The sequence below is a fragment of the Apaloderma vittatum genome, unplaced genomic scaffold, assembly GCF_000703405.1.
Source record: "Apaloderma vittatum isolate BGI_N311 unplaced genomic scaffold, ASM70340v1 scaffold9247, whole genome shotgun sequence".
NCBI classification, from domain to species: domain Eukaryota; kingdom Metazoa; phylum Chordata; class Aves; order Trogoniformes; family Trogonidae; genus Apaloderma; species Apaloderma vittatum.
The window spans coordinates 1-25,715 of record NW_009725667.1 but is presented as its reverse complement, the minus strand read 5'-3'; the positions used below and the strand labels follow the sequence as shown (position 1 = coordinate 25,715).

The 25,715-nt window shown below is 36.6% G+C and overlaps 1 protein-coding gene across 1 annotated transcript in view; it reads left to right on the top strand.

The window, feature by feature from the left end:
- Positions 1 to 24,965, top strand: part of ADAM10 (ADAM metallopeptidase domain 10) — a gene marked incomplete at both ends in the record, with an annotated part of 34,859 nt that extends 9,894 nt beyond the window's left edge. The window contains 13 exons of the mRNA XM_009872985.1: positions 4,258 to 4,376; positions 6,315 to 6,473; positions 11,972 to 12,075; positions 13,940 to 14,089; positions 14,892 to 14,984; positions 15,578 to 15,761; positions 17,883 to 18,046; positions 19,768 to 19,951; positions 20,585 to 20,735; positions 22,152 to 22,335; positions 23,504 to 23,612; positions 23,900 to 24,120; positions 24,839 to 24,965. Of these exons, the coding sequence (XP_009871287.1) occupies positions 4,258 to 4,376; positions 6,315 to 6,473; positions 11,972 to 12,075; positions 13,940 to 14,089; positions 14,892 to 14,984; positions 15,578 to 15,761; positions 17,883 to 18,046; positions 19,768 to 19,951; positions 20,585 to 20,735; positions 22,152 to 22,335; positions 23,504 to 23,612; positions 23,900 to 24,120; positions 24,839 to 24,965 (1,949 nt within the window). The remainder of the gene's footprint in view (positions 1 to 4,257; positions 4,377 to 6,314; positions 6,474 to 11,971; positions 12,076 to 13,939; positions 14,090 to 14,891; positions 14,985 to 15,577; positions 15,762 to 17,882; positions 18,047 to 19,767; positions 19,952 to 20,584; positions 20,736 to 22,151; positions 22,336 to 23,503; positions 23,613 to 23,899; positions 24,121 to 24,838) is intronic.
- Positions 24,966 to 25,715: the final 750 nt, after the last annotated feature.

Genomic DNA, 25,715 nt, shown 5'->3' with positions numbered 1-25,715 from the left:
CTTTAATCATCTATCTATTGTACCTTTTAAGTTATGTAACTTGACAAATAACTTGCCAGTTCAGTGGCCCGTGAATCAGGCCTCACTTTCTACACCTGTTTTGTCAATAAAACATACCAAGCCACCCTGTGTTGGTGCTTGTAGGTGAAGCAGTTTTATCTTGCAGAGAATTGGGAAGCAGGGACCTGAGCTCTTATTAATTTTTTTAATTAAATTGATCAAAAAAATGTTTCAGATGCTAGATCTCTGGGTTAAATGTCTTGCATTTTATACAGTGAACTGGAATATGCGCAGCCCTCAGGAAAAAGGGCATTTAGTGTTTCACTCACATTTGTCTAGGAAATACCTGGTCCAGTGATACCAGACTGTTGAGGCTGCCCAGCTAAGGCGCAGGCTTTCCCAGCCATACCGCTGAAACCAATTATTAATGCTTTAGAACTTTATTTCTTTGCTAACAAACTTTAGTAGACATAGCCATGTTCTCAAAAAGCTTTGCTCTTAAAATGAAAAGCAGTAAACTTAAGTGAAAGTGCTTAAGCTATGTACTTCATATGTGCTAAAATTAACAGCTAGCAGATTTCTCTTATATCTTTCACTTAGAAAGCTTCTTTCTAAACTGATTTCTTAGTTTGACTTCATGTAGAAACTTCGATGCCTTGTGATTTTATTCTATTACATCTTTCCCCCTTTTTTTTTGGTCTCATGTTTTTGAATTCCGTTAGAACATGGAACTGCATATAAATGTTCAGCTTTAAATATGAATAGGAAGGTGATTTTTGGTAAACAGGTAACCAAGTGACAGAATCTGCACTTACGAAAGAAGTTTTACAGAAGAAAAATCAGCCATGGATAAAGACTATTCTGCTCTTAAAATCTGTACACTATACCTTTAGGACAGAGAGATACTTGATTGACTTTGAGTGTAAATTAGCCAACATGTAGCTACTTGTAGTCCTACTTGGATGGTTTCTGATAGCTGCAAACACACAAACCAGCTGGTATGTATATCAAGAGTGATCAGTGGCAAATTGCTGAGGATGAAGGCTGCATCCTCAGTCATATTCTAGAATAACAAGCTTAGCGAGTCTGACTTCTGAAGGTCAGGAAAGAAATCTCAGAACAATCACAAGTGCCACCCTGGTGGTGTTGACGGAAAACAAACATAAGCTGCGGGCATTCTAACTGGGATTGCTGAGTGTTGCAATGCTGTAGACTTGTTTGTTTATTTTTAATAAGGTAGATACTTAATAGAGCATGATACCCTCTATCTGCCTACAGATGGGTAACAAAGAATGATGAAGTGGCACTTGAGTGTTGGAATGAGTCTGCCAGTGTGTGGGAACCTTGTTTAGGTTTTTGGAATGTGGAAGCAGTTAGAAAGGAGGACTCAAATTATTCTTCCCTTGCATTTATAGACCCCCTTTCATCTTTTAGAGAAGAGTGTCCTTGGCTTCTTGAAAGGGAAAAGTAGGGACTCTTAAGACAACTCAAGCAGAGTAGTATCTTCTAGATCCTGAAGCATGAGGAAGTTCATGGAGATGTAGCTGCAAAGATTTTTCTGGTTCCCACTGAGAAGAGTATGAACCTAGATGGACTCTCCTTGTATTGGAGTCACAGTTCCATGTTGCTGGCAACCCATCACCTTGTTTCTTTTTACCAGCCACTTCTTTCAGGTGTGGAGTAATTGCATCTGCTTTTTTTTTTTTAGTGCTGGTTTGTTTGTTTGGTTTTTTTTAAACAATCTCCTCTAGTCCCAAAGTAATTCTGCTTGCTTACCCTGCTGCTGGTTACAGCAGTTTCACTGAGAAAAGGTAGGAAAGGGAAAAGTGTTAAGTGCCTTTTTGAGTATCACTGATAATAGTTCTTTCTGCCAGTTTTGGAACAGTCTGCACATTTGCAGCCCTTTTGTTTTTTTTTGTTTAAAGTATTTGCTCTGTGGTTAGAGCATAGGATTGACATAACTGGAGCCCATGGGAAACTACTGGCTTTCTGCTAAGCGTGTAGTCTTAACTTTTTTTCTTTAATTGTCTCTGAGTTGCTACGTTACATACTTGCAAATCTGACATCCTCTCCCTGAGGTAAGCTAAAGTCAAATAAAAATCTACCTCTTCATAGTCTGCAGGGTACTGCCATTAATGAAGATGCCTTTTATTATCAAAGCAGATTATATACAATATAAACAATTCCACCAAAAATTCTATCAGCAGCCACAGTAACTAAGAGCCGGTTACCATACCAGTAACTATAAGACAGAAACAGTAACAAATAAGGAAGGTTAAAGCTTTGTCTCGTTTGACTGAATTGTATTTTAGAGGTTACTGCTGGGAAATGTCTAACGGAAGGTAATAAATTTATAAACAAACAAGGCATTCTTTTTCTGGAAATAAGTTACCTTCTGCTTGGTCTGTAGCCAGGTGAGGAATAGCTTAGTAGCATCTTCTAGCCATCTGTCCTACAGTGTTTTTCTGGGTTGCTTGTTCATGTTTTCTCCTCATCCTCATCACCCTCTATGTTTCTGAAAGACAGTTTTACAAAGCTAGTAGAGACTAACTTGAGGAAGAATTTGCATTTTTTTGCCTCTGTGATAAGTACTATGTACCTATCAAAACATGCCTAACTGGATGTGGACAACTAATTCAAGCTGGTGTATTCTTCAGTGACTCCAATACTCAAGTGCCTCTGTTGTGAACCGTTTCTTTTTACAAGGAGGATCTGCCCTCATAAAATACATCCATACTCAAACTATAATATGAGCACTGGTTGGCTTGGCATGGAGCCCAAGAGTCACAGGGAATTGTTGAGGTTTAACCTTCCTCATCTGCCAGCCGCATCTCAGAATTCCATAACCTTGTAGTAGATACCTCTAGTGCACATCACCAGAGGAGAATACTTACTTTGAAGCTTTATTAACACTGTGGTAACATTAATAGATATAGTTTGATTGTGAAATACTGTTTGCTTTGCAGCATAGTCAACATGAATCACTAGAGCCCTTACCAGGTTTTAAGTGTAGATGTGTTTGGTTTTTTTCTTTGATCTCAAATTTTGCATCTTAATATATGATTACTTCAAAATATTTAACTGTAGTGTCATATTTAATGTGGAAGAGAAAAATGAAGATATATTTTATATATGCTTCAGCTGTACAAAAAGTAATAAGATTTAGTTAACTTTACACTGGCACTTAATTGTTTCAGTTATTTTGCTGTGAGCACGAATGGCTGCCAGCTTTCACCGTGGAAGGGCAGCTCTATCACTAGTCCACTGTGCATACTGAGAGACTGGTCACTTTTTAAAATTGAGATTTTGACACACATAGTCAACTTAACAGAGTTACTTTTTGTGAAACAAATGGATGGCATAACTATAATACTCCTTCAATTTCGTGATTGTGCAGAAAGAGAGAAATATAGGAAGAAAATAATGAGTAAAATTGGGATGACTGAAGTTTCAACAACTTCACTGATCTGTATTTGCACAATATGTTTATACAAAATTTAAGAGAATACCAAATGAAATTCTGAAGCAAGCTAATGGTTGTCACGGGTATGAATTCATATGTCAGGCATTTTAGAACACCTCAGTTATGTTGCTTGACTTCACTGAACCGAACTTTTGTTTTCATACAAGGAAAACGTGGTGTGTTTTGTATAAAGATTAGCAGTAGGATTTGCATCAAAGAACGTACTGTGGTAATTTGGTTTGAACAAGGTCATTCAAAGAGTAGAGTTGTTTACATAGTTGTGCATGTAACTCTACTGGTCTAAGTATTTTTTTATTAAGTGTTGTTGCCCATCTTATTTTTTGAGTTTCAGTTGGAACAGTACATTTCACTTATGTTACTTAAATATTGGTAATGAAAGTAAAATAAGCTGATAGTTTTCTTACTGCTTCTGCTTCACGGTGTTGTGAAGTAAAATAGTTCCTTTTTCCCTTAAGCAACATCTGTGTCTTCAGGAGGAATGGGAACAAGTGTATAATCCAAGTCAGCATTTTAGATTTATGCATTTAACCCTGTTTTCTGTCTTAAATCTTGTAAATTTAGCTACTTGTATCAAAAGTATCTAAATCTTGCTTAAGAAAATCTTTCTAGGGCTATGGTCTTAATTCTTCTTGTCCATTATAGACATTTTCTATAGATAAATTTTACAGAGTCTGCAAATAGTTTGCTCAAAAGTGTTGATTAGAAGCATTTTCCTTAATGCTTTTGCAGTTGAAACTCAAAGCCAATTTACCATCTTGTTTTATTCACTCTAGACACTTCAACCTTCGAATGAAGAGAGATACATCTCTTTTTAGTGATGACTTTAAAGTAGAAATATCAAACCAAGTAATTGATTATGATACCTCTCATATTTACACTGGACACATTTATGGTAAGTATAACACTTTCAAATGGATTAAAGTGCAGTCATTTTAAACAGGAGGGTTTTTTTAATAGTACGTGCAGAAAATGAATGTCTGTATGATTAGATTATCTTCATGGTTAAACTTTAATAATGCCTATAAATCCATTTAAACTCCATCTGGTCTTATTCTCACATAAGAGTCACATTTAACAAATGAATATTTTACCTATAATTTTCATATCTATGGAACTTGAAGTTCAGCTCTGTTCATGAGCATATCCTTCTTAGAAACCTGATGCACTTAAAAAAAGCTGTCTGCATTAAAAAAACAAAACCAGGTACTCTTCTTAAAGGAATTTAAGGAGTATAGAATTACCATCATTAAGGGTAATATACTCAATTTCTGTAAATAGAAAAGATAAAATGTGTTAGAACTCAAGGAGGATTCAGGAATTAAAAGCAGATGAAAAGAAGAGAAAGATGACTTACTGTGTTGCTCTTCATACAGGCTGTTTAGTTCTGAAAGGAATCTAACGGCTTCCTGAAGATCTGTTAGGAACATCCTACAGTCTTGAGGTGACTGTTTTAAACTGTGAGAAGTAGACGTGCTTAGCACTTTGTATGCCTCTAGGTAGACCAATTTACCATTGACTTAAGTAGGTCGGAGGGCTTTTAAGGTGTTCAGGGTTTTTTGGTTGCATTTTTTTCTTAATTTGCAAAGTTATTTCAGAAAAACTTTTGGTTCTTTATTGCTGAGGGATAAGATTAGAGTAAGCCCTGTGAGCATGTGGATCCTCTATGTTTTCTTTTAATCCTCTTTATTATCTTTCTCATTCAGCCCACATTTGTACTTGTCATGAGGATTGCACGCAGAGTTGAGTAAATAAACTGTGTTGCTATTGTCTTTTGATTTCCATTCAGATCAAGAGTCTTCCTTCCAAACACTCTGATATGTTGAAAGGAAAATCGCTTAGAAGTTCGAGATATTAATGTACATTCTAATAGAATTAAGTAAATCTGAGATCTTATAAATGTCTTAAAATTAGTGCTCTACAAAGCGTATTTCTACTTTATAGTGTTCTCTCAAGAGTTGTATAGCATATCTTCAAGGTACTTTTTCCAAATTTCAGTACTATGTATGAGCTTTATAAAATTATTGATAATTGTTATTAGAAATTAGTGCTGATTAATGATAAGAATGTGTACCGGTCTGGTAATTTGACAGGGTGATTCTGAACCCTTCTCAATGGAGTATATAGATGTTCTTCTAGTAATCTTTCATCCTTCTTATGGAGAAGGTTGGTTGGGGATGTTGAATCTTGTAGCTGTCCATGATTCAACTTTGACAGTTGTGCTTCTCCAGATTGTGACTCTTTCAAATACAAATTCATTCCGTCCCACATTGAAACCTAGCTACAGTTTGACGACGCTTATGTTTGAAGAGATAAATGGATGTCTTGAATATAGGGAAATCTTTCAGAGAAAGTTTTCAAAGTTCGATATCACTCTGATTTATTATTTATTCTTTTATAATTTTATGAATAGATGTGTATATTGGATATACAATTACAGGCCATATATGTGACAGCTTTAAAAGACAGAATTGAGTTCTTCATTATATGCTTTTTAAATGTGTAATTTATGCATCTGATTATGAAGTTCCTGAACTTAAAAACTAGGATTTTGAGGTGGATGTATCTCCTTGTTGAATAATCTTAGTCTTAAATTCAGACACAAGCTTTTCTGCAAGAATATCTTATGCTGTTATCCAGAATTTGATTACACTGTGGTTGGGGTAGGATTTTAGCAGTTGGGAACTGGTACACGGTCAGAATAATTGTGCAAGTATCACACTTTACCATTGTCTGCTTAACACCTTGGGTAATGTGTATGCTTGAAGTTTGCATAGGACTGAAAGCTTTTAGAAAGTTATAAAAACCCCTAATGCACTCTTTGCCTTAACAGGTGAGCAGGGAAGTTTTAGCCATGGGTCTGTTATTGATGGAAAATTTGAAGGATTCATCCAAACTCACAGTGGGACCTTTTATATTGAGCCGGCAGAGAGATATATTAAGGACAAAACTCTACCGTTCCACTCTGTCATTTATCATGAAGATGATATCAGTGAGTACTTGGATTTTGTGCTACAGATGAACCGATTTTTTTTTTTTTTTTTTCATTAAATGTCAAAAACTGTAAGCCATTTGTAAGCATCAAATGAGATGTCGGCTTGACTGTGAATCATTCTGTCCTGGAGTGATTCATATGCAGTTACAGTGTGAAAGAGATTTATGCCAAACCAAAGTGAGTCTTGCTTATTCTGCCATTTTAAGAAATCCTTAGCAGGCAGGCTTAAGTGTATAAGGAGTGTGTTTGCTGCTCAATAGATACGTGTTTCTTTTGAAAAATACGTTCTTAAAATGTTCTGTGCTGATTATGCCTCCCTGTGATCTGGAAAATAAAGGCTAATAAAAGTTAAAGTCACTAAGTATTTACTTGCATCTAGTGAAGGTGGTACATGTGGGAAATTAGAGGTTCCCCTGCATACGTAAGTCACAGATGCCTTCAGAGAGTTCTTCAGAAGGTATGGTGGCATCCAATATATCCCATTTTACACAGTTGCTCGTGGAAGAGTACAGAGAATTCTGGTTGAATTTGAAGAGAAAATTATTTTTCTCTGCTAAAAACTCAGCAAATTTTGTTTATTTTTTCTAGTTGAATAAAGCTGCTGGAATACAGCTGTATTTTTCATTCAGTGGCAGTATCTGTGCTGCCTTTCAGTGTGTTAAAGATGTTGCAAGCTGGCAAAGATGTTTGTCCTTCCTGTTATCCCGTTCTGTAAATATGATTACTATCTCCAATCTCATAGAAATTGCATAATTTTTAAGGAGTGTCTGAATGAAAGCAGTTACTGAGTTTTATGTACATCCTTGGGCGCGCTTGTTTTTTGACTAAATGTTTATCTTCATGGTGCTTACAAGACCCCTACCGGAGAACAAAGTAACTTTTTAGGATAGTGTTCCATCTACTGCTTTTGATTCTCCAAGAGAAGTTGCAGCATGTGTTTAAATTTCAGCTCTACAGAGCGTTGCAGGTGAGAGTCTGAGAAGGCCGATTGCCTTGCTCGCTCCTGTTGGAGTATTACAGGGTTTGCTGCTGTAACACAAGAGTAGTGGGGAAAAGTAATAAAAAAAATGTACAAACACCTGATGTGAAGCCATAAGATGTCTTTCATGACATTTCTGTGAATAATTTGCACGTACTTTTAAATTCTTCGATATGTGTTGTAGGTCTCACAAAAACAGTTGAAATCACTGCTATCAAGCAGTAGGAATACTGGGCTACCATCACGCAGCGTTTTCTGTAAATTAGTCAGTCTGCTACACAAAGGGTTTTATTAACCCTGTTGTAAAAAAGAGAGGGAGGAGGGAAGTAGAGGAATGTAAGGCAGTAAAGTGATTTGCACCGTTTTCAAGGGGCAAGACAAGCAAGAAGATTGTCTCGCGTCCCAGTTCCTTATGCTGTAAATAGTGGGTGACTAAAAATACTCTTCACTGTTATCAACTAATGACAGGAATAGAACTCTACCTTAAAGCAGCAGATAATTTGATTTTATGAAAGTTAGTGTTGCTGTTTTGTAGAAGTGATCTCTCTTGGAGGAGTAAGTGGATTGCTTGAGGGCTGAAAAAAGCTATTGATGAGATCGGTTCATATTGTCTTGTTAAAGGGAGTGGGAGCAGGATATGTATTTTAATTATTCAGGTGACAGTCGTTGGCTAAATGCCTTTTTTTTCCTCTTGAATCTAGTGTATCAAAACCATCAGTTAGAAACAAAGTCAGATTATCAGAGGACATTGTCTAAATCTGCTCCAGAGAGCCCCATTAAAGCAACAGTGCACTATGGCTTCCCAGTCACCAAGTGAGTGAACATTGCTGCTTGCTCAGCAGGCTTGGAAATCGCCCATCCTGGAGCCAAGTCTAAGCAGCGCTATTTGAAAATGTGCCACTCCTCTTGGTTGCATTCTGATTGTATACTTTAACTTTTTTCATTGGTATCCTAGATGCCTCTAGGATTTCTGTGGCCTGAAATATCTGAAGTTTACAACTACTTCTTTCACTTTCTCAATAGTGCTTTTGAGGCTAGATTTTTTTTCTGCCTTTCATGAGAGCTTTTTTTTTTTTTTGCATTGAACTGCAACTGCAAAAAAATCCCAACAGCTAAAAAAAGCTAAGCTTTGCAGTAGCTTTATAAATAAAAACAACTATGCAAAAGTGTTGTTGCTCTAATCTAAAGCTAACTCTTGTGAAACAGAGTCAAACCATTAGTATCTTACACAGCACAAAAGCAACAAGAATGCTCACATTTCTAACCCATGAGAGACTGGGGGAAGAAGCCGTCTTTGCTTTAATTTGGGATATTTTTTGGTCACCCAAGTTTCAGCCTTTTGAACAATATGCTTTTTATTGCTTTTCAGAAATCACAATGCAACATATGATTAGCATCTCAATGAGTTCGTATTCAGTAGTGAAACAAAAGGGTTTTTTGTAGATGGGGATTATATTGTTCACTTCATAAGGCAGCTTTTGTCCGTTACAGTGGATGTGGTGACCGGTGGAAGGCAGCCTTCTATTCATGAATTGAAACACAAGTTGAATGATTTTATTTTCAAAACCACTCTTGATCAAGCTGTTTTATAATTTAGTGCTAGAAAGGTGCAAATGGCTATTTTCATAAAAAATATTTCAGAAACTTTTCTTTAAGGATTAGGATTTCATTGCAACTGTATTTACCTTCCTTAAATCATACATGCTTCAAAGGTATCCCTGAGTTCATACTGCAAAGCACAAAATCAATATATCCTCTAATCAACAATAGACAAGAAAATCCTGTTCAGACCTTCAGAAAAATTGGATGTGGCCGTTTAATCATTTTTATGGTCTTGAGGAACTATACAACTGAGAACAGAAATTATTTTTTAATTTTGCGTAGTCCTATCTGTTGAATGAACTGACCATGCAAACTATGTATTACTAGTGAGAATGGGGGGGGGGTTATGTTTTAGTTGTCAATTTAATAATGAAGGTCTACTTGGCAGTTGTCATGGGAGCACAGTGTGACAGACTGCTTAGAATGAAATCTGTACTATGTATTTTCTTTTTTTATATCTGCTTAAATTTGAATTTTGTTCTGACACTATTGCTTTTGCTAGTATTGAGCAAATCTCTGTGGCTGTTGAAGAACAAAATTTGAATTTTTAGTAGAAGTTTGGTGTCATATCCTTGCCTCAAATGCCTAAATCCAGTATCCATTAAGTCATTAATCTAAATGCTTAACAGATCATACTATTTGTTGACAAGTAGAATTTAAAAATTCATGTGATCAGGAATTTTTCTGGTAGGTAGTGTCATTTTTATAAGAGGACAAAAATTCTTATTTTGAGCAACTGTTGTTGCATATATCATTAATAATGATCTGCCATAAGATATCGTTGTCAAAGTATGAAATTACAAGATTTGGGTTTTAAGTCTACTATTATTATTACGTTATTACTGTGTACTATTTTTTAACATTATGTTAGGATATACAGAAGTTGAAAATGGAAAATGGGAGACTGGACAATACCAGAAAAGAAAAATGAAGTATTTGTTTTGCCTGAGGATTATCTCTAGTTAAAGAATTGAGCTGTAATTAAACTCTTCTTTAGCAGATTTGATGGGAAGTAGGATTCTAAGTTTTTCCTGAGCTTTGCGTTCACTGCAAGCACTCATTGAATGGTGAAGGCCTGTGCATTCCCTTGACTGATTCACAGGGTTGGGTAGGTTGGGTAGGGATCGGCTAAGAAGCTCTCAATCCCCAAGAGCTGGCAGAAGGCTGTATGTCTGGACCTCTCGAAGCATTTAAAAGTGTCACAGGAGCACATACCAGACTTCTGTGATGAGGGTTAAAATTGTCTAGCTGTTCATGGCTCCAAGTGAACTATCCTATATTGCCTGCCTCTTGTGTTGAGCAGGGTGGAGTCCAAGTTGTCCATGGGGGATTTATCTTTTCCAGCACGTGCAAAACCTTGGCAATTGCTGTTGCAGACTGTTTCATGTTCAATTCTTTATAATTTTAGTTGGCGTGCCACAGAGTATGAATAAAAGTGTGGTGACAGCAGAAAAGGACATTTTGTAGTGGTGAAATATATACTGTGTGGTCATGTTTCCAGTTAATCTCTATGAATTTACTCCTACCCTTCTGTAATGTGTTTTTGTCGCAGAGAGAAGTGGTCTGTGGTGTGAAATTGGGTATTGAGAATTTTACTTAGAGTGGAATGAATTTTTTTTTTTTTTTTAATACTATGGTGGGGGGAAAAAAGTTGATGAAAAAGGGAAGAATCATCTACTGTGAACCAGCTGCTAATGGGCTTTGACTCCACAGAACCAGACTAGAGCTAGTCCAGGGTAAAATCCTGTGAAACACATGTAATGCAGGTCTTCAGCTTTATAAATCTACTATGTGTCTGTTCCATTTACTCTGCGATTCTGGATCTTCATACTTTCTTAAAAAAAAACCCCACACCAAACAAACACAAGCAACAACAACAAAAACACACAACTCGCCAAACAACCTACCAACAGCTTCCAAAACCCAACAAGTCTTGTCATTTCTGACAAACCCTGCACCCTATTGAGATAATGGTAAAACTGTGATTTGCCCTACAGAAGCTGGTTCCTTAAGTATTTGCACATGGGGCTCCTACAGTCTGTACTCCCTTACAGATTGGTGCCCCAGGAAGAGATACTGGGATCTGACCTGCGGAAAAACTGAAGAGGCAAGCCCTCTTCACTTGACATTTAAACAGTCAGCTGTAGTGAGGACATGGTGAAAATCTTTCTTTTGAGTCTTGTTATATTTTGCCTTCAAGTTTTAAATATATTTGTGTATTTTGTAATCTGTAATTCTGTAAGCTTTACATCTACGCACAGTCATATACACATACTGATACCTTATCCTTGAGTTGTTTAGTTTGCAGAACAGAAATTGTACATTTCACTTTGTCACTAAAATTGTTAGCAAGCTCATAATTCTAGAATTGTAGAGTTGAGTTTGAAACCAAAGGTTGTCATCATTCTCAGTTTTTTTATATATTGACAGTTAAGTTGCATAATATATTTTTTAAAAAAATCTGTTAAGATTAAAATAACAATCTATGAATGTTAGCAAGGTTTCTTAGTTATGAAGTAGAATAAAAAAACCTCTATCCATGCAGTGTTTAGTGTACTTGATTTTTAATGATTTTCCACTCTGAATTTTTTTTTTAGGCTGCTATTAGTTCAAGCTAATCAGTACAGATGTGTAAATAGTAACTCTTGTTCTTATGTTAGGACATTAGTCATATTTTCCTTTGCTATCTGTGAAAAAAAAGTTAAGCACCTGTCAATTTTGTTCCATTTGTAAAATGAAGAATGTCGTAATAGAAATGTGTAGTAGAAAAAGACAGCCACGTAAAGCTTGAATCTTAAAATGCTTTCCTCAAACCATGTGAGCAATATTGGACACAAACTAAGTTGAGTGATACAGACATATTTTGCCACTTGGACCTGGAACTGAGAACTCAACCTGGCCTTCCTCTTTTTAGAATATCCACATAAATACGGACCCCAAGGAGGCTGTGCAGATCATTCGGTATTTGAAAGAATGCAGAAGTACCAGATGACTGGTATAGAAGAACCAACAACAGAGGTACAACACAGCCTAGTAGCTTTATATAGATTAGAAATAAGTGTAAAAACTTCCTATTTCTCGTGTGTTGTCTCTTTAACTTTGGTCAGTCATCGTCCCTCAGCATTATGAGGTACTTAAATTATTGCTAGAGATTTCTTATTAATACATTATTTCTAAGTTCTTTTTCTCGTTGCTTCTACAGCATAGATGTACTAGCTCATAGTCTTAATGAATCCTACGTGATCTCAAACTTTTCAACAATTGGAAATTTAGATGGAAATGGAAATCAAGCTTGAGATGAGGAATTTACTTTATTGCAGTTGAGTAAGAAGTGTTTCAAGATCCCTTGATCTCTTAAGTAATATTAGTCCTTAAAAATTAATAACTTTTAGATTTTCAAGTTATGTTAATGTAACACACTTGTAATATCTGAGTGCTTTCAGTGGTACGTAAAATTGTAAGAGTGGGAGGGTCAATATGAAGAAATTGAAGGGGTTACACTATGCTGCAGAGATTGCCTGTTAGAGGAGGTAAGTGGGCTATGGAAGGGACTTGTGTACCAGTTTAGAGTCTTGCAGGTTTTTTACATTTAGGTTTGCACCACTTGTCAGGAAAATAGATTTATTTTTTTTCCCCTCCCAACACTTTCCAACAGTAAATTATTGAGTTTCTCTTTGTGTTAGCTATGTTCTGAGCTCTTTCGTCAAAGCAGGTTTAGAGGACAGCCACAAAAATTATCAAAGAGCTGGAGCACATCTGCTATGAGTACGGGCTGGGAGAGTTGGGATTATTCAGCCTGTGGAGACTTTATAGTGGCCTTCCACTATCTGAAGGGGCTACAGGAAAGCTGGGCAGGGACTGCTCACAAAGGCCTGTAGCAACAAGAGAAGGGGCAGTGGTTTTAAACTAGAGCAGAGTACATTTAGACTGGATATCAGTAGGAAGTTCTTTACAGTGAGGGTGGTCAAACACTGGCACAGGTTGCCCAGAGAGGTGGTGGAGGCTCCATCCCTGGAGGCACTCAAGGTCAGGCTTGATGGGGCTCTGAGCAACCTCATCTAGTTGAAGATGTCCCTGCTCTCTGCAGGGAGATTGGACTAGATGACCTTTAAAGGTCACTTCCAGCCCAACACATTCTATGATTCTGTCATCCTTTTGTGGTGTCAGTCAAGTATATGTCAACAGAACTATGAAATATAGCTTGTTATATAGCATCAGCAACTTAAAATTTATTTACATTGTGACTCCAGAAATGATCAACAGTGTGACACAACAGAGCGTTAGGAACATTAACATGCTTTCCCTAAGATTTACATGTAAAACTTCATGGAGAGAGTGGGCCATCAACCAGTGAATACCATAAGGCAAATGTGCTTGCAGATACTGCTCTGACTAATGAGCGTTATTTTAGCTTCGTGTTTAGTGTACCGTTTGTTCTATACTGAAGTGCTTAAGTATTTCTGTTTGCTGAGGTAGGTGACTAAGATAATTACAGTGTGAAATGGAGAGGGTGCTTTTAAGTCCCACAGCACTGTGGTGTTTTTCTTCTAATCTGCAAACTGTTCAATTTGGAAAACTATTATGAAAAAGAAAAATTTCAAAGATTACATGAATAAAAAAATCCGTTTCACGTTGACTGTCTTTCCTATTATAATATAAAATTAAATGTACAGAAGAATTTGAGATATAATTAAAAACAGATGGCGTACTTGAAAACTGGCTGTAACATAGTTTAATTCAAGATTCGTGAAATTTTATGGGCTAAAGAATGAAAATCTGCTGGAGTTAGTAGAGTATGTTTAGAAAAATCCATTGCTGTTTTGGGGTAATCTAGTGGAGCACATAGATCTGCAAAATTAATATATTTCCTGTGTGTACGTAGAAGCCTGTTGAAGAGCCTAAGAACAATGGTCCACAACTTTTAAGAAAAAAGCGTGCCGCTCAGGCTGAAAAAAATACATGTCAGCTGTATATTCAGACTGATCACCTGTTCTACAAGCATTATGGAACAAGGGAAGCCGTAATTGCACAGGTATTTCTTATCTCTTTGTTTTAAACTATCGGCTTTTGCTTTTATTCATGTATTTCTTACAAATTTCAAGTAATTTAATTGTGTATAATATTGCTTATTTACTTTAGGATGTCTTGTTCGATTTGTTACAGTGACAGCTACATGGGAAAAAGTTTTGTGTTTTGTTTTTTGTGTGTTTTCCTAATCATTTGCTAAAAATGTAGTTAGCATGTTGACATACTTCTCTTGAAGTCTGAAGTTTCAGTGCCACTTGCAAATCTGACTTTTACTACTTATTCAACACACTATGCAATTCAAGTAACATTTTCCAAACCTCTGAAGTCATCTTCAAAATCAGGTTTTCAATGAGTTAGCATTTCTTTGTGCTCTTGAAAAAGGCAATTTTTTCACATTTGTACCAGAAAGAAAAGAATAATGCTGTAACAAGTAATCTTTTTTCTCTAAAAAACCTCACAGTGCTTTGAATATGATTTTAACTACAGTGTTATCATAGCAATGAATCAAATGAGTATAACAACCAAGTATCTGTATAGTTGATAGAATTACATGTTGTTAGGAAAAAAAAAAAAAGCCAGTGGCAAAATACCTGGCTGTTATCTGACACGATGGCAGTGCAGATACTAGGTTATGAAGTGATTTATTTCCATTATTTGCCATCAGCATTTGATTAAAAACACCCATGAGAGTTCCATGGTACAGTATCTTACGTGCCAAAGCACAGGCCTTGCAGTTTCTGCTGTTTACGATTAGCTGTAGTGTAGCACCTCGATCTCTGAACTGCAGATACTTTTGGTTTTGACAGATATCCAGCCACGTTAAAGCAATTGACACAATTTACCAGTCAACAGATTTCTCAGGAATTCGTAACATCAGCTTCATGGTGAAACGAATAAGAGTAAGTATTGGAAATGCTTTTAGCTTTACAGCTGCTGCTTGGAGGCTGTGTCTTTGGAAAGTCCCACTGCAGTTCCCTTCTGATCATTTATTGTTAGTAATTTTGTAACAGAAGTGTTTCAGTAGTAAATGGTTTCCTAATGCGTTTATTTGGCTTGGTTTTAGTGTTTATTGTCAAAAGCCTGCTCCTTCTGTTATTAGCAGTCCTCAGTTTTTATAGGAATCAATTTCTTACATTTCAGCAGTGTTGACTGTGCAGCAAATGGACTGTACTGTTATCCAAGAACTTTAATACTAAAATAGATAATGACTATCTAGAGTTCCTTCTAAAAGTGATGATTTAAGAGGATAGATACAAACTTTGGGGTACTGATGGAAAGGAAAAAGAAAGAAATGGGAGTTACTACAGAAATGTGATTATTGTAGAATTTGGTTTTTTCCAAATATTGGGATGGCAATTTGTCAAGGACAATAAATCTTTAGCAACATCTTAAGTGTTTAACGTAACATGGTATTGACAAGGGTAAGCTTCTTAGCTGATATTTACAAGTCAAGTGAATCATGCCTTACAGTTTTGTTTCAATTTGCTTTTAGATCAACACAACTGTAGATGAGAAGGACTCTTCCAATCCCTTCAGATTTCCTAACATTGGTGTGGAAAAGTTTCTGGAACTGAACTCTGAACAGAATCATGACGATTATTGCTTGGCCTATGTGTTTACAGACCGTGATTTTGACGATGGAGTCCTTGGTCTGGCTTGGGTTGGAGCCCCTTCAGGTAATTATATCCAAACCTTCAGTGCTTTGAGGTAAAGTACTGTAGGAAGGTGCAAAGAACAAAGTAGAAACTGTGTGATTTAGATTGACAGCAAATAGACAAAAATCTCATGATCAACTCTTCATAATTTTAGTTAGGTATAGTTTCTTTTTTTTCATAATTTAAAGAATATAAACAGCGTATCTTGTCATTTCAAAAAGTCTTACTGTCTTTCGGATGAGCAAGATGTGAACAATGAAGAAAAACGTATTTGTTGTGTTAAACAAAGGTGGTATTACTTGGGTGGCTTTTTGTGATAGATATGAGTGACAGAAAGTGACAGAAGCAGCAAGTATTTCTGCTGTATATGAATAGAGCTTACAACTACACAGTTTGAATTTTGTGGTACAACTACACTGCAGAATCCTTAGATTTTCTAGGTAATGTTGGAAGCATTTTTTTAAAATTTTTTTTAAAATAAAGTTGAAATCAGTGAGATTTTTCTTCTGGGAGATAAAATAATTGTGGGATTCTTCTTGAACTACCTTTCGATATTTTCAATATAGCTTTATATTTTGGATCAGAAATATGGCTCTAGATGCAAAAAAATCAGACAGTGGATTTCACATGCGCAGCACTTCAAGATGTTTGTCCTGGATGCATTAGTTAGATTGAGTGTATTAATTTTATAAAATGATGTATTTGAAAGTTTTTAGCCTTTAATTTTGAGTAAATAAAAATTCTTTAATTATAACTCAGCATAAATTCTAAGTTGTGACAACTTTCACAGAAATCAAAATAGGAAGTTCAGAAGTGAGTCATCCCTTGTTTCTTCCCTTAAGTGATTTCTATGAAATAAAGAATCAGGCTTAAGAACAGCAGATTCTGTAAGACTTTGCAAGAGACTGGATACGTCTTTGAGAACTTTATCGATAGCTTGAATAGGATTTCAGTAATTGTTGAAGAAACATTAAACCGTCCATGAGATGTAGCTTTTCTCTAAAGCACAGGTATTGTTTGTAGAGCACTAGAAAACTGTCATGGTATGACAATCTCTCAGATTTTAGGAGACTAAAATGCTCAAGTAAGTATTAGTAGAGTATTTGGAAGAATAACAGATCAGTAGTAAGTATGTTGAAGGGACTGATCCTTGTATTTGTGGAAGGACTGTAGGAAAAAATAATGCTCAGGTGGCTTATAAGTAAGAAAATGAGTCTGTGCTGACTAGTCCAGTGTACAGACTGAGGAAGCACGGGATGAACTGGAATGTGTGTTCCAGTCATTCAAAACTAAATTAAATTGAGAAAAATTAAGTCGCTTGGACAGATTTAAATCTGTAACTCACATTATGGTCTAGGTTAAATGGGATATTTCACTAGAGTGATATCTTACTTCAGAAAGCAAGGAAACTTATTTAGAGTGTTTTTTAGACACCAGTTATGTCAGCAATAGAATAGCTGAATTTTGGAATGTGGTAATGCCTCATTACAAACTCAAATTATGGGAAAATTCAGTGAAATTCAAGTCACAATTTCAAGACTTTTCCAGACAGTGTGATGCACTTGATTGTTGTCCTTCTAAATATGGATCTGATTAACCCACCCATCAAAGGCATTGTGAGCTTTAGTTTTTACAGTGGAAAAATTAATCGCTTCTGTTGACGAGGACATACAGCTAATCTTCGGCATTTTATATAGATGCTCGTGCTATGAGAGATCACCTGTGCCTTCACTGTGCATTTTTTTTTTTATTTTGTTTTGGTCTTTTACTCAGTGAAGTCCAAATGGGCTATAGATTGGCCATACAATGCCTGTATTGGACATTGCACCCTGCTAGTCCTGTACTGCAGGTGTGATCAAATCGGGGCTTGTCCATGCAGTGAAAGCCCAAAATAGCTCTTGCTTAATAGCTATTCTAAAACAGCTAACTTCTAGTGTGACTGTATCCATTCAGTGCTAAGAGCAATACCGTGGATAAATCTAATCTACTTTCAAAGTTGGGTTAATATCAATTACGCAGAAGAACTCTTGGCCTTTAAGCATGAAGAGGCAAGCTGTTCCTTGTTCGAAATGTCACTAGAAAAGTTACACAGTACTTCTTTCTTTAAATGACTCTATCTGTTCTACTTTTGTCGAAATGCAGGGAGCTCTGGTGGAATATGTGAAAAGAGCAAGCTGTACTCTGATGGTAAGAAGAAGTCTTTGAACACTGGAATCATCACTGTTCAGAACTATGGCTCCCATGTTCCTCCCAAGGTTTCTCACATTACTTTTGCTCATGAGGTTGGGCATAACTTTGGTTCACCTGTGAGTATTACTGTTCATCTGTTAACACACTTTAAACTGTTTTGATTTGCAAACGGAGTTTTTACTACTTATAAACAAGAAAAATATTGTCACAAATGCATGTACATACATGGGTGCGCATTGTATACAGACAAAAAACTGATTGCTGATCTGAACTCCTTTTATGAATGTTTGGCAACATTGATGCAACAGTGGATTTTGTCTAAGGTTTATTTCTGCTAGTTCAGACTCTCACAAAGGGACTATACAACTATTCCCTAAAACTTCTCTGCTTTCTATTGAAGACTAGAGTCACATATGTCTCTAAAATATATTTTAGTTTATCTTAGAGAGGAAGAAGAATCAGTACAAACTTGCTTAAGATGATGTTTTATTCAACAAGTGAAGATAGAACTGGCTCTTTTTTTATGTTCAATTATTTATACTTACAAGTTTGTCTAAGAAAATCATGGAGAGCATTAAGACACCAAGAACAGTATTTTAGAGCTAAATTGTCTCCTGGTCATTGAGGAATGTTATTAGTTTGTGGCAAGCTTTGTTTGAGGCTTTTTTAGGTTTGCTGGAGATGACAACAAAATTTTCTGGTTTGGGATTCTTATTTTTAAACTTAAGTATATAGACTTTCTACTCTTGAAAGTAAAATGAAATCAGGATATGACGAGAATGACTAATTCTTCCAGAACAGATGTTCACATGTGAATGCTTTCTTCACGTGCCTTGAGAAGATCTCTAGTACTGTTGCTCTGAGTGGGAACAAGGCTTTTCCACAAGCCTTCCAAGCATAACTGAAAATATGAGCACATGAAACTGAAAGAACAGTCCTACTGAGTGAAACATCTTTTGGCTTAACCTGAAAGACACTTGAAAATTTCAGTGTGTTGCATTTGGTCTGGGAAAATACATGGAAGTACATGTTTTGTCCTACCAACCTGTAGTAAATGACAGAGTTCTCAACTATGGTGTAAGCTTTAAAATGAGTGTAGTTTTTTTTGAGACATAGGTTCTATTTTTGGAAAATTGGATGCATCAGAAGAGCATTATAGTTCCTCTTACACTGAACTTCAGTGCGTTGTCAGTCTGCTAGTAGCTAGCACGCCGGTCGGTAATGCATTTCCCTCATCGTGCTGGGCGCTGTACAGATCTCGTCCCTGACTGACAGAAGCAGACTTTGGCCTGTTCTAAACATCTCTTTGCACCTGCCTCAGAACAAGCCTGAAGGATGGACTGCTGTTTCAGTGAGCTCCTCCTGCTTTTACTCCACAGAATATTTATTATCCACCTTTTTTAGGAGATGGCAACTTTTTCCAGTCAATATTCATTTCAGGACGTGCACTTGGGGTATAAATGACCAAGAATGAAAATAAGCTAAAACTTAAGAAATTAAATACTTGCTACTGTTGTTTGGGGAGGGGAGGAACAAACAGCACATGCACCCTCACCCCCAACTGCCCCCTGCAGAAAACAGCGGTTTCTTTCTGTATACTTTTTGTATTCTATGAAACCTTAGAGTTTAAAATGGCATTTTGTTTTCATGAGCCTTTTATTTTGACTGTGTCAAGGTTACCAAATAGTTCACTTTTCCACATGTATAAAAATATAGCTGGGGAGTGTTGGACTAGATGATCTTTCGAGGTCCCTTCCAACCTCTAACATTCTGTGATTCTCTGTGAAATTAGAGAAGCTGTCTTGGTGGAAGTAGTTTAAAAACACTTGTTTTGCAGCATGATTCTGGAATGGAGTGCACTCCAGGAGAGTCCAAGAACTTGGGACAGAAAGAAAATGGCAACTATATCATGTATGCAAGAGCTACATCTGGGGATAAACTTAACAACAACAAGTTCTCTGTCTGTAGCATTCGAAATATCAGCCAAGTTCTTGAGAAAAAGAGAAATAATTGTTTTGTTGGTATGTATTTATTCATCCTGAAAGCAGAATGGCTAAGCTGTTACTATCGTGCTTAAATCGAAAATGATTGTCTTAATGTTTACGTTTTATTTTTCTTAGATTTGGGGGTTTTTTTAGTTTACTGAAACATTCTATAGGTAAAGAATTGAATTGAATTTTTAAAAAAGGATTTTGCAGGGATTTTGGTTTTGGAGTCTTATGTGGGAGCTCTCACAAATGTTGTGAGATTGTGCAGCAAGTAGGTTTGAGTTTTGGAGTAGTAATAGTTCACCTCAGCACTGCCAGCTTTTGCCTTAAGGTCCTCAAACTCTGCTAAAGGAGAAGGAGTGTGAGAAAGGCTCAGCAGAAAAGTTCCTCTTATCACTGTTGATTACCTATCCACATAGAAACTCCCACTGTTATCAGCAGAAACCTCTTACTCAGAGCCTTAAAATTCTATGAGCTGTAGGAATGACTAAGCTGGGTGGCCAGCAAATAATGCAAGGTGGCTTGAGCCCTAGTCTGAAGTCCATCTTGAGCAGGCATTTTCAGTCACGGCTAGCTGGATGCTGTTGCAAGTCAGTGTTAACATTGATGAATTTATTTGTGTGATCTTTTCACTGTTTTGTACATAAATACACTCTCATCTTTCAGAATCTGGTCAACCCATCTGTGGTAATGGATTGGTTGAACAAGGAGAACAGTGTGACTGTGGATACAGTGACCAGTGCAAAGATGAATGCTGCTATGATGCAAACCAACCAGAAGATAAAAAATGCAAGTTAAGACCAGGCAAACAGTGCAGGTATTGTGCATGTCTGTTACAGTACACTTTAATTTGGGGGATTTTTTTGGTGTTTTAGAATCTGAATCTGTTTACTGACATTATTCTTAAAGCATTTATTGTGTTTGAAATGCCTTATACAGTACGTGAGAAGCTCATAAGCACAATTATATTATGGAATTCTTGGTGCTCATTGTAGTGCCATTTCTGCAGCACTGCCTCACTGGAAGATGACTGCAGGATATAGTGATTGTTCTGGAGACAGACATCAGTCTAACATCTGTTTAGACTCTTAGCCACAGATGAAGAGAAAGTTACTGTTATTTTTAAGTCTAAACTGGCTCAGCTTTTTAATACAACCTACACAATTTTGTTCTAATAAAATTTCCTGGCCCTAGAAATGATCTTGGTCATCTCTGGGATGGAAGTAAGCATGGATCACAGAAATCACATATTAAAATAGATTTTAGGAAAACTGTGGTGTCTACCCAACTGCTTGACATGTCTTTCATGTGTGGCTTAGGAATGATTTTTTGTAGCAGGCACTAGTTATTTTAAAATAGAGAGATCCTGACATGCAGAAAACCTGTGCTGTCTTCTGATGTCCGATGAGCCGATGAGCCACACTGTAATTAGTGTTGAGATACAGAATAATTGAAGGTGAGAACTCGGGAGGCTTAGCTTTAATCAAGTAGTTATGTGCGTTTTATGACTGTTACTCTTGTGCTGCTTGTAAGGGCCTGGGTACTCAAACACAGCTTCAGAAAGAAAAATTATTTCCCGCCGTTTCACCAGATATGCTGGTGTCCAGAGCGTCAGGGGCTCAGATTCTTTGATGTCTGTGACAGAAAGGAGCCCAAGAGTTTTGAGCAAACCAGTGAAGCTGTATGGTGCTTTTCATAAATCTTTCCTTCCCCCAGAATTTGTCTGTATGCAAACTATTTAAATAAACAAGAAAGGGGAAGGAGATGGGTCAGATCTTGTATCCAGAATCGCAATGTAAGTGATATGGCTGCAGAAACTAGAAAAAAAATTCTTGCAGATGTTGATCAGTGACAGACAGATTCAGTTTCAAGGTAATAAGATTTGTCAAACTGATCAGTTGTTCCTGAATTAATCTTGCCAACTTGCTAATTGAATGCTTTATGTACTCAAACTTTGAAATCCTGTTATTCTCTACCTATTTTAAATGATATTCTACTTGTACTTTTTTTCTAATATAATGCAAAAATTTTAATTGGTTAGTACAATGCCTAAGAAATCTGCATTCAGTGCAGTAGCCTTTTGTTACGTTAAGGGTCAGAAATTTTCAAATCACAGTTTTCATATCAGAAATCAGAAATATATTGAATGTTTGAGTAGGTTGCAGAATAAATAGTTCCTCTGGAATCATTTGTGCTTTTTTTCTTTACATCCGTGTTCTGTGGTTATTTCTAGCCCTAGTCAAGGCCCCTGCTGTACAGCACAGTGTGAATTCAAAAGGAAGACTGATAAGTGTCGAAATGATTCTGACTGTGCAAAAGAAGGGATGTGTAATGGTGGCAGCGCTCTCTGTCCAGCATCGGAACCTAAAGCCAACTTCACAGACTGCAACAGGCACACCCAAGTTTGCATAAATGGGGTATGTTTATTTGACAGCCATATACAGCTGCAGGTGTTTATTACAAGACACTATTTGATGAAGTGATATGGTTTCAGTCTTTAATGGAGAAGAATGCAAGATTAATGTCTTTAATGGTGAAAATGATTTATTGGTTTCAGTCAAAATAACTAGGCAGGTACAGCAAATGTTAAAAATCAGGTGACAAATATTGAGCTAGCTTTGCTGTTTGAGAAAGTTCCATTTAAAGTTTTTTGTAAAAATCAGAAATATGGAAGTGTTCTATATCCTAGTCTCAGCTTTTCATTTTTCTTCACTCTTGGTCAAGCAGCTTTGTTGCATTAGAAAATTAGATGTGCTCTTAATATATCTTGAAATTGGTTTATGAAGATACAGTTCCTCCACTCCTATATAGAATTACTTTCAACTGCCATTAGTTTCCTGGGTTAAAGAGTCCGTGGCAGTTGCTATGAAATATTGATGGGAAGTCTCTTCCAAATGGATCTCTCTTTACTTGGAAGCAGACACAAGCAAAAGTCATCCTCTTAAAGAGCCATAACTTGGGTTGCTCTAGCTCTCTTGTTTTCTGCAGTCCATATTTTTAATCAAATGATACTACTTGTAATAATTTTTCTGCTAATTTAAGAGTGTTCTATAGGGTTATCTGTAGGTCTATATATAGTTCCTTTATTTTGAAAGAAGATTATAAATACACTGAATTTTTATTTGAACCTAAAGAGTCCTTCTACAGTGGAATTAAATACAGAATCTTTACTGCTGTTAATTTTTATAGGTTTTTTTGAAAGAAAGTAGTTTTGAAGACATGCTTTTGTTTTATTCTTCTAACCACAGTTTTGAGTAACTATGTTTTAGTGTGAGTTGCAATGCTGTGAGCATTTTGCAGGGTGCTCTGAGACCCTAAAAGAGATATAGTGGTAAAAATGAAATAGAGTAAATCACCTTTAACAAAAAAAAATCAAATAAGTCTAAACACTGCAATTGAATAACTGGAGTATTTTGTTTGGTTGGTTTATAACCTTTAGAAAAAATTCAGGCAATTGTGTTTATTGATAGTATGTTTAGACCTACAACTATGCTTGCAGCTGTTTAAAAATTCATGTCTTCCCTAATGTCAGTGAGCTTAAAAGTGAAATTGATTTTTGTATTCTTGTGCTTTTGTCTCAAACAGCAATGTGCTGGCTCTATCTGTGAGAAGTATGGCTTGGAGGAATGTACATGCGCTAGTTCAGATGGCAAGGACGATAGAGAATTGTGTCATGTCTGCTGCATGAGAAAAAGTAAGCTTTGTCTGAATTGTAAGCATAAATATAACAGTACATATCTGAGGAATCTTCTCGCAGTGTTTATATTTTTGGTTTTGTTAACTTGAGAGTTCTGCGATTTAGTTCATACCTAATTTCAGATAAACTTTGCATTGTATTTGGAAGGAAAAAAAAAATATTTTGTTTTTTACGGATTAATAGAAACTTGAAATTTTCAAAAGCATTCTGAACACCAAGATATTCATGTGCATGTGTTTTAATACAATAACAGTTTGACTAATTAATTTGCATTCACTTTTCAGTGGACCCAGCAACTTGTGCAAGTACAGGCTCTAACCAGTGGGAGAAACACTTTGGTCGTAAAACTATTACTTTACAACCTGGATCTCCTTGCAATGATTTCAAAGGCTACTGTGATGTGTTTATGAGATGTAGGCTAGTAGATGCTGATGGCCCTCTAGCTAGATTAAAGAAAGCAATTTTTAATCCGGAGCTATATGAAAATATTGCAGAGTGGATTGTGGTAAGTATATATTTTTTCCTTACCAGTCTAATATAAAATTTTCCTGTTACTCAATATTCACAGTTAGCAGGTGTTGCTGTATCTGTATGGTACTTCAGCAATCTTTAATGCTATCCTTGTTTTGCTAGTTTTCTATAAGCACCCGAGTGCAATAAATAAGTTTAACAGATCAAAGGGAATGGAGACAAATAAATAAATTAAAAGTAAATATTTTTTTAATGTTAATGCGCCTGTTGACTGTTTTGGTGTTAATGTTCACAGTTTTTAATTTACTGGGGTTTCCCATTTTTAGTCATCATGTTTTAATACTCTGATTAATTTTAAGGAACTAAATATTGATCTCTAGCATTTCTTATTTTTATTGCTCTAGATGACACTTTCCTAACAATAGACTGGGAGGAGAGATAGAGTGAAACACCGCTGTAGAGCTGTATAGTGAATTTTGTGTGATCTGTTGATTGTTTTGGGCTTATATAGCTCTGTGGTGTGTCTTCTGTGAAATGCTGTTCTGATAATAGAATGAATCTGAAGTGTTTGGGGTTTTTTTTGCGTAAGAACTTCAGGGACGTTTTTCTTTAAATTATAGCGGGTTTAAGTGATGTTTCAGAGCAGCTTTTTGATGACATTTAAAGAGCGAAGGAAAGCTGTATTCAGTGATGCCTGTCTCTTGTGCATGTGTGCCAGCCTCCCAAAACCTAATTTTTTAAATATTTTTTAGGCTTATTGGTGGGCAGTGTTGCTTATGGGAATTGCCTTGATCATGTTAATGGCTGGTTTCATTAAGATATGCAGCGTTCACACTCCAAGCAGTAATCCAAAGTTGCCTCCTCATAAACCACTTCCAGGTGAGTACACTAGGTGATTAAATTTCCAGAGAAATGCTTTATCCTCAACTGTTGTGTTTTAAGGGGAAATTTCAGGTGTCCTAACTTGCAGATCTTAGTCTGGCACTGTGATGGAATACGGAGGAAATTCATGACACTGAAACAATTCATAAAAATGTAAATCTTGCCTTATTTTCCTTTAACATAATATGCTGTCGTGGTTTGACCCTGGCCAGCAGCCAGGTACCCACACAGCCGCTCTCTCACTCCCCATTCTCCACTATACCGGGGGAGAAAATATTTCAAAGGGCTTAAGGTTTGAGATAAGGACAGGGAGATCATTTTCATTTATCGTCCCAGGCAAAACAGACTCAATTTTGGGGAAATTAATTACATTTATTAAGAGAACAATTCAGAGAGTAGTAATGAGAAGTAAGTAAAACCAAACAGATCTTAAAAACAGAACACCTTCCCCCCATCCCTCCCTTCTTCCCGGGCTCAACATCGATCCCGGTTTCTCTTTCTCCTCCCCACCGAGCAGTGCAGCGGAACAGGGAAGGGGTTTACGGTCAGTTCATCTGATGTTGGTTCCACCTCTTCTTCTTCACTCCGGAGGAGGACTTTTCACTCTTCCCCGGGGTCATTGTGGGGTCCCTCTCGTGGGAGACAAGCCTCGCTCTTTCTTCTCCGGCGTGAGTCATCCCACGAAGGGCAATTCATCACGAACTGCCCAATGGGAGATACCTCACGAGGGGCAGCCCACCTCTTGCG